The 8,309-nt window shown below is 39.1% G+C and overlaps 2 protein-coding genes and 1 pseudogene across 2 annotated transcripts; 2 read left to right on the forward strand and 1 right to left on the reverse strand.

The window, feature by feature from the left end:
* Positions 1 to 218: 218 nt before the first annotated feature.
* On the reverse strand, positions 219 to 3,224 carry LOC106752159 (MOB kinase activator-like 4). The gene is made up of 4 exons (XM_014633678.1): positions 3,067 to 3,224; positions 2,096 to 2,469; positions 1,810 to 1,944; positions 219 to 1,714 (listed from the first exon to the last, which is right to left on the reverse strand). Exons 1-4 carry the CDS (start codon positions 3,124 to 3,126, stop codon positions 1,618 to 1,620), a joined length of 666 nt encoding a protein of 221 aa, XP_014489164.1. The 5' UTR covers positions 3,127 to 3,224; the 3' UTR covers positions 219 to 1,617.
* Positions 3,129 to 5,878, forward strand: LOC106752033 (annotated as a pseudogene).
* Positions 5,879 to 5,927: 49 nt separating this feature from the next.
* LOC106752187 (mediator of RNA polymerase II transcription subunit 15-like) lies at positions 5,928 to 8,303 on the forward strand. Its single transcript, XM_014633718.1, has 4 exons — positions 5,928 to 6,547; positions 7,114 to 7,201; positions 7,272 to 7,323; positions 7,505 to 8,303. Exons 1-4 carry the CDS (start codon positions 6,453 to 6,455, stop codon positions 7,717 to 7,719), a joined length of 450 nt encoding a protein of 149 aa, XP_014489204.1. The 5' UTR covers positions 5,928 to 6,452; the 3' UTR covers positions 7,720 to 8,303.
* Positions 8,304 to 8,309: the final 6 nt, after the last annotated feature.

Consider the following 8,309-nt stretch of genomic DNA (forward strand, 5'->3'; position numbering starts at 1 on the left):
GAACGACGTTCGTGCTCGCGCTAATTCAAGTTCATTAGCGATATAACTTATCGTGTAACCTATTTTTATATCTAATATATAAAACAGAACGGTCTGTCTGAAAGTCTCCCGTAGTGAAGTACGAAATTTCACCGACAACGCGCGGGATAGGAAAGTCTGGCATCAATTCGCTCAATTCGCATATTGCTGTACTTGATAAATATATATATATATATATATATNAGCACATTCATCACTATATCTCTCTCTAATAATAGGTTTTACAAAGATCAACTACGTGATGATGGTTACTACGATCGTTCCAGATCAACACTTTTGTCCTTACAGTAACATAATATGTAAAATTCTACAATCGTTTATATAAATTCGCATTCTCTCTCTCTCTCTTTCTTTCTTTTTCTTAGTGTCACCAATTGTACACACCGACAACAAACGTTCGAAGCTTTCAGCTCGTTGGAAATCTCTGTTTAACGGTATCTTGTTTTTCATCGAGCCGCTTTTAACACGTTTATAACGTTCGTAAGAATCATGGTTTAAAACTAGATTTCTTAAATCTCATAGTAAAAAAGTAATTACGTGATAGATACGGTCTCGTCAATATGTTCAGGCTGAAAGACTTGTACATTTTATCATTTTGCAAAAAGCCAGTTTTTTTTTTTACGAGTAGTATGATATAGCAGCTCCTCAGAAAGACGAGCCTGGATCTTTTCATTCACTTTAGCTAACAAAACTAACAATGTGTATGCAATGTCAAAAGATCTGTCTACATAATTTTCATTTCTCAAGTCAGAAACGCTCTCACCTCGAAATAAATTGCAGATTATAATTATAATCCGACATTAGTATCTCGCATATACAGAGCTGATAAATATAACGAGTATACAATTTTTAGGATGTCGCCCACACGACGGAATAACGTTACGAATGCTTCCCGAAATTACAAACAACCGTTAACTTACGTAACTAAGTATAAATGAGTTATGAATTATACAGTATATTGTTCCATTACACATACGTTTTCAATATATAGATACGTAGTCTTTTTACAGAAGAGACTTGCAAAGTCTAATCGTTATACATTCAAAATGTAGAATGAGGGAGGAGGCACTTCCCTCCGCGGGAAGTGGCCAATAGTAAATTCGACAGCACAGGGTTAAAAGTTTCGTAACATCGTACTATTTCAAACATGATATATTATTAACATATTTTTTTTTAATTACCACATAGCGTGTGTTTTCGAAAACTCGGCAATAGTTTCAACGGATTCTTCGTTTTAACGACCGTCCCGAGATTTTTAACGTTGGAGAAGGGAACGAAGAAACACGAAAGATACGTTTATCGGACGCGAGTAATACGCCGCGTTACATGTACAGAATGATACCAAGAGAAAACTATTTGAGAAACTATTATTGATAATTATTAAAATACTCATCGAGAGAAGAATATTCCATTTAACGGGTGTCGGGGGGACAGATATGAAAGGTCGCAAGAAAGTCGCACTATTCAAGCAAGAGTGAGTTTTTACTGACCCCGTTTGGAATAACGCGTGAATATTAGCAGCTCCTCCTACTAAATCTGGCAATTGGACTTCGGGCAATACGACCGCATCGTTAGATCCTATGCTTCACTCTCCGTTGCGCCGTCGCCTTCCATAATAGGTACTATCAAATTGTCCTTCGACATCAGATTGTATTTGGTTACAAAAGCGGTAAACCTGAAACAGAGGATTCACACGGTGCCTCCGTTATTAATCCGGTAAAGTCACCGACGGCGATCGGCCAGGTAGACGACGTTAAGCCGAGACGTTACCTGCGGCAAAGAAAAGTCTCGTTCTCAAATTCGTCGAATATCGTTCTGTGGTGGAAGTATGCGTGAGAGAAGATTCTGTAAACCCTGCGGCAGACGGAGCCAAGTTTTGCTACGGAAGATTCCTTGATACTGATTCTGCAACAGAGAGATGCAGGTATCGCGTAAATTCATATTACGATGCTTGTGCGATGAAAATTCGTACGATCGGTTTTCTCCTGAAAGCAGAGCCCTCAATATCAAAACGTCAATTCAGCGGGAAGCAACAGTGACAAAGCAAAGGGGATACCTGCTGGGGAAATACTTGTTGCTGTTGAGTAAACACGCCGCTCCGTCCAGCGTGTGTCGCGTGTAGTCGATCGCGGGGCACTCCTTGGGAGTCTTGTGAGCGGCGCACAGAAATATCCACTGTTCCGTCGCCGTCATCTGTGTGCACGTTTCAGGATGGCATTCTTCCTGTAACCTCACCGCCAACCCGTTCAGCTCCATACAGAACTGCCTGAGATGCTCGTACTTCCACACCCCCTCGTCGTTGGCCTCCGGCATGTTAAGTATCAAATCGATGTTAGACGGATCTCTTCTGATCATCTGTTGAATGTACTGCTGCACTGCCAGCGTGCTATCCATCTCCTCGAATGGTTCATCAGGCCACCTACTGAAGTCCTACGACAGGGTAAAAAAGCTCAGTATAAACGCGGTAAACAATTTACGCTTGCGTCAACGCGCGCGTCATTAAACAATCGATCCTCGCGGTCTCCCTTCGCGCCATATAGTGCATCACGAGATGTAAAAATAGAACCGATATATAAAATACCGCGGAGTTTTACGTCAATCTCGTTTCCGCATATTCCACGATCAACAAGAAACGCCGAGGTGAACGGGCGATTCGTGGCGAAACGGGTTCGTGCGGGAAAATGTGCGGGGGAAGAAAACGATCTGTCAAAATTCGTCACGCTCCGGGTGGCTCCCTGATCGTGGATACTCGCGAAACCATCTCGCGAACGGTACTCGCGATTGCGACTGGCCCGAGGAGGATCATCGTATTCATTCTCGTACTGTAAACAATGTGCGTCGGGGTTTATCTCACGAAGCGGTCATTGATTTTCATCGGGCAAGTGTCAAGGAGGGAGGAAGTGTCGTGAGATCTCCGGGGGGATACCGCGGCCGGCGGTAGTCGGTGGATTTCTGAGCGGGCGAACGCCGCCCGGACGGCACGCTGGTGCGAGGATTCCCGAGCGAAATGAAAACGACGTTAATAACCTCTGCTTTTGTCCCGGGCCTGTTTCTTCGCAGGATCGTGGGTCCGTCCGCCATCTTCATTTTGCCAGTTGTTGCACTCGACTCTCGTGTGCACCAGCACCCTCGATTTCGCGAGGCGGAGCGGCGAGACGCGAGCACCGCTGGCGAGAAAGCAACGCGTACGCAGAGACGCTTGCTCCGGTGCGCGCTCTCGTCGTCAGATAGCGCCACTCGAGACCGGTTTACCAGCGACGCGAGCGGAGAAAAGCCCGAAACACCGCTTAAGGACAACCCTCCGTATGCGCCTATTTTGAAAATAGAACTTCTTAACGTGACTTTCTTCAAATTCCGATTAATCGATCTGACCGATGAATTATGATAAGAATCGCCAGCACCAATTTCCACTTCTGTAACTTGTTGACGACAATCGGAAAGCTAATAATACCTATTTGGGTTTGCCAGGAAGAGCAGGTAACACTTGACTGACGACAACTTAAAATCGTCGATTAGCTTGATCGGACTTTAGGGAAAGTCACCTTTAGTTGTGACGATTTTTCAACACTGACGATAAAATCACCATTTGTTCGCGCCACATCCGCAACTTTTGCGCATGAAAAATGCGGTTTAAGGTAAATTTATGAATTAACATTGGAACGGCCGAATTCCGGCGCCGGTTATGTTAGCCGTGTTAATGTCTGCGGATATCGCTCGTCGGGTTCGATAGAAGAAGCGTAGATTTGTGAGCAACAAAAAAAACAAAAGAATTAATTCTATATAGTGAACATGTAGTGCGATACGCTGGTACGGTCGATCCGGAGATATCTCGAGCACTTAGCTGCAACGATCAGGTGTCCGGTGGCGGTTCGGCCGGTGCGATCTATCGGGTGAACGAACATTGAATCGGTAATTAAATAATTAAAGTACTGGTAACAGTAATCGAAATAATAAGTTAATCGTAATAATAGGCCAATCATCTTCATATATATTTATAGTGGATCGAAAACAGTTCTCTCGTATTAACATTTGTTTAATCATTGATGAGTCTATTTCGTAGTCATGAATGCGAATACGTACGAATATTTAAGATTTGATATACGATTATATAATCTTTGATGATACAACTTTGATAATTCGTGATCTTGATACGAAGCGCGTGATTCTCCTTTCCTTATTGACAAGTCATGTTTGTACATATTCGTGTAAGCCACTCGGTCTTGCATCTTTTTGTCGTCAGTTCACAAGCTTGTTCTTCTTGTTGTAATACATTTCATTAAATTCGTAATACGCCGAAGCTCCTGAATGGAAAATTGGCGCTTGTCACTGGTTTGTTAAGTTTTACGTAATATTTAGTGAATTAATTTTGAATTATCTAACGATTCACTATGTTTCTCTTATGTGAATTAATTTTGAATTTTATCTAACGATTCACTATGTTTCTCTTGAATAAACAATTATAATTATAAATTTACCAATCATAATATATTGATTCATTATAGAAGGATTTTTCATGATTTAATCGACCAGATATAAGTGACCTTGACATTGCTCAGTAAAAGAAGCGTCCAACGTGAATATCGCGCTTATATCGCGTTGTGATGTAATATCGTTTCTTCGATCATATTGGTAGGTGCTGGAAGTGGTATTGGAAGGGCGGTACGTCACGTTTTAGCCCGAGAAGGCGCCATAGTCGTCGCGACTGATCAGAATGTCAAGAGTAGTCAGGAAATTCTAAACACTTTGGAAGGTCTGTTCATCTCAGTGAATATAGGTTTTAATCAAAACTGAAAATCGAATAAACTCAAAGTATTGTTTGTAAATTTTTCAAACTTTGTACAGGACGTCGTAAATAATTTGTTTTTTCGGGTGACAAAGAATTTCCACACTAATATGTCTGTTTTAGCTTTCTAATATTATAATGTTAGGATCTTCATTTCCATTCGAGACCAGAGAATCTTGCATAATCTCTGTTGTTAATTTTGCTTCATAATTACCTCTTATATTAATCTTCTTCTAATGGTATGTTCATTATTATAGGTACAGGTCATGTTGCTTTGCATATGCAGGTCACTGAACTGGAAAGTATTGAAACAACTTTTAAAGATGTCACAAGCAGCAATTCCCAAAGCCACCTACCATCATTATGAATTCTGCAGGCATTGTATTGACAGGTGACCTGTTGAATTTTAGGGGCGAGGATTTTTATAAATTAATTAATGTTAATTTGAAAGGCACTTTCTTGGTTATGCAAATTGCTGTCAAAGCGATGATAGATGCAGATGCAACAAAAAATTCTTCAATTGTCAATATTAGTTCAATTGCTGCCAAACGTCCGTTATCCAACATAGGAGTCTATAGTGCAACAGAAGCTGGGATATTAGCTATAACTAAGTTTGCTTGTATGGAGTTTGGAAAGTACATGTTATATGTATATGTATTAACGAACTTATTTATGTTTCTTTTTATTTGCAAAATATAAATCTATTGTCTGCATCTTACAGATTAGGGATTTGAGTTAATGCAGTGCTACCTGGTTTTATAGAAACCTCCTATGATGTCATTTGTATCAGATACAACAGGACAGATGTTAATAAAAGCAGTGGCACTCCAGAGAATAGCAGAGCCACAAGAAGTGGCAGAGGTAATTGCATTTTTAGTTTCAGACAGGAGTTCCTATATAAGTGGAGCAGATATTGAAATTACTGGAGGAATATAGTAGATCGGCCTGATGAAGATTTACGTTCCTTATAAGAAATATAAATTAAACTTATACATATTGAATTGTTATAAATAAAATGTTTGTAATTGCTGCATATCGCACATTTCTCAAGTACATAAAAACGTCTTACAATAGGTAATAACAGTAAGTTACTTCTTTCTTTCCAGTTTCCTTGTATGTTTCGCGTGCCTTATAATAGATTTTTTGCCTTTCTTCAACAATCTCTTTATATTTGCGTTTAATTCCTATTACCTATTGAACGCGGTTAAGGCCGAGCCTACGATAAATGTAGTAAGTTTTAAAGACTCGGCTTAATAGTTGGTCTGTTCTTTTAGCAGCACCCGTTCAGCAGTGCTGTTAAAAAGAACAGACCAAGCGTCACCCCGAATGCATCCTATGTCTATGGAAAATCTTATCAACAATTGGCAACACTGGCCGCGTTTGCGTGAGAAACCGTGTCTTCTCGCGATCAGTGATGGACGTTTTTCCTCGATTTTGATCGTTTATAAACTTTCATCACGTATTAAGCAATCACTTGTCTTGAGATCAGAGCAAGCAACAACAACACAACAATAAGTGATCGTCGCTTTCTACAACGTGCTAAACTTACGTTTAATGAAAACAGCGGATCGCGACACTCCAGCATCCAACAAGCGAAGAGGCTACGGTAACACTTTGGTCTTATTATATCATGCATCCGTCGGCAGTAGTTATTGAACAACCACAAATGGCGGCGGATGATTCATGGAAAACTACCCACTTTCGGCAGAGTGTAGTCGCAAAAATGTGAGTCTCAATTATTGATAAATATAAAGGAGAATGTCAATGAAAGAACTGTAAAAAATTTGCCGATTACTTTATTTTGGAATAAGTAGTAAAATTTAAAAAACCAGGTTTTGCAAAGGTTGTTAAGGCCGATCCACTGTCGAACGAATTATTTGTGGCTGCGTTCCGATATTCACTATTAGTACGGAAAATCTTTAGCGTACGTTCGGGGAGCGCGCTATCCGCACTAAAGCATCATTCTATCCTTGTTTTACATCTAATGAGCGATAAAAATAGAATACGTAACATAAACTGTAGATTTTCAATATTGGCAGTGAATATCGGTACGTAGCCTTTTATTATATATATATAATGTCATATAAATAATTTAACAATTATGTTATTGTATGTTACATATGAATATCTTAAACGAAGATGGCAAAAAGTTTTACAGAATTGAGGGATGCGTCGTTATATTCTTACGTTTCATTAATCGAAAGTTCGGTCTTCCTAACGTTTGCACCGCGTTCGATCTAATCTTGATGCTTTCCTTGATGCATATAATTTATAAGTATTTTCACCAACAGAGATGAAGCTATACAGATGTCTGGAATGCCTAGGATGAAGAACAGCATCGATATGGAGAACCATGTTTTCCAAAAGGCAAAAACAAAGGTCTGTGATCATAAAACTGATTATATCGCAAGTCTCTTGATATCACCAATACATTTCTTTCTATTTTCAGGAGGAGTACCTGGGCTTTGTGGCCAGATTGATCCTTCATGTCCGAGAAATGAGTAATGTCCTTAAAATTATAGTAATAATAGATATTTTAAGTAACAAATTTTTTATATTTTAGTATTTGGTTCTTTAATATGCAAAAATTATATATATATATATATATCTATAAAATATTTTTCTGATAATATCTTCATTCATAGATTCTAAGAAGGGGGCAGCTGGTAATGCACCNCATAGATTCTAAGAAGGGGGCAGCTGGTAATGCACCAGGTGCCACTGGTACCAACAATCAAGGCATGCTAGATCCGATTGGTGCTCTTCAGACACTGGCACGTCAAGGGACTGGAAATAACCAGATAATGGATATGGGAAGCCCGGGTCCCAATCATCAAGGTATAATTCCACAACCACCAGCAAGTACTGCAACTAACCGTGAGTCTTACTTTTTTTAAATTTCATTCAATAGTGATTGACACTAGCGCGAATGTTTATTTATTTTGCACAGGACTGATTCTAATATGTATATTCTTACTGCATTTGCAAATAAAATATTGTAAATATGACAAATGTGTGAGTGAAACCATTGGCCTGAGTAGTACCTCCGCTCCCTAGGTATAATCTGGTGTCTTATCTTATATTTTTGTAAGAGTTGCTTACATTGGCATTAACACACGCGCTTTGGTGAATGATCTATCTGCTACTTTAACGTAATTAAGGGTGATTGACCCTTAAATGCATGAATTTTTTTTTATTACTAGATTATTTTTGTTTAGGTTTAAAGGTAGCCCCAGAAAATGAGAAAAGTATTTTAAAAAATCCAAGTGAAAAAAAATTCTCTTCATTTTCGAAATTTTTTGTACTTGCAGAAATGCAACATTGTACACAAAAGACATTTTGCAGCATAACTTTGAACTATGTATACTTAAAGCAGATCGTTGCAAATATGCAACTATGAAGCATTATGAATTATTCCTAAGGATGAGTATTTTACACGTGGAAAAATAAATATGTTGCAAATTTGCAACACTATGCATTTAAGGGT

This window comes from Dinoponera quadriceps, unplaced genomic scaffold, assembly GCF_001313825.1.
Source record: "Dinoponera quadriceps isolate SergipeBrazil2010 unplaced genomic scaffold, ASM131382v1 scaffold96, whole genome shotgun sequence".
Classification (NCBI taxonomy): Eukaryota; Metazoa; Arthropoda; class Insecta; order Hymenoptera; family Formicidae; genus Dinoponera; species Dinoponera quadriceps.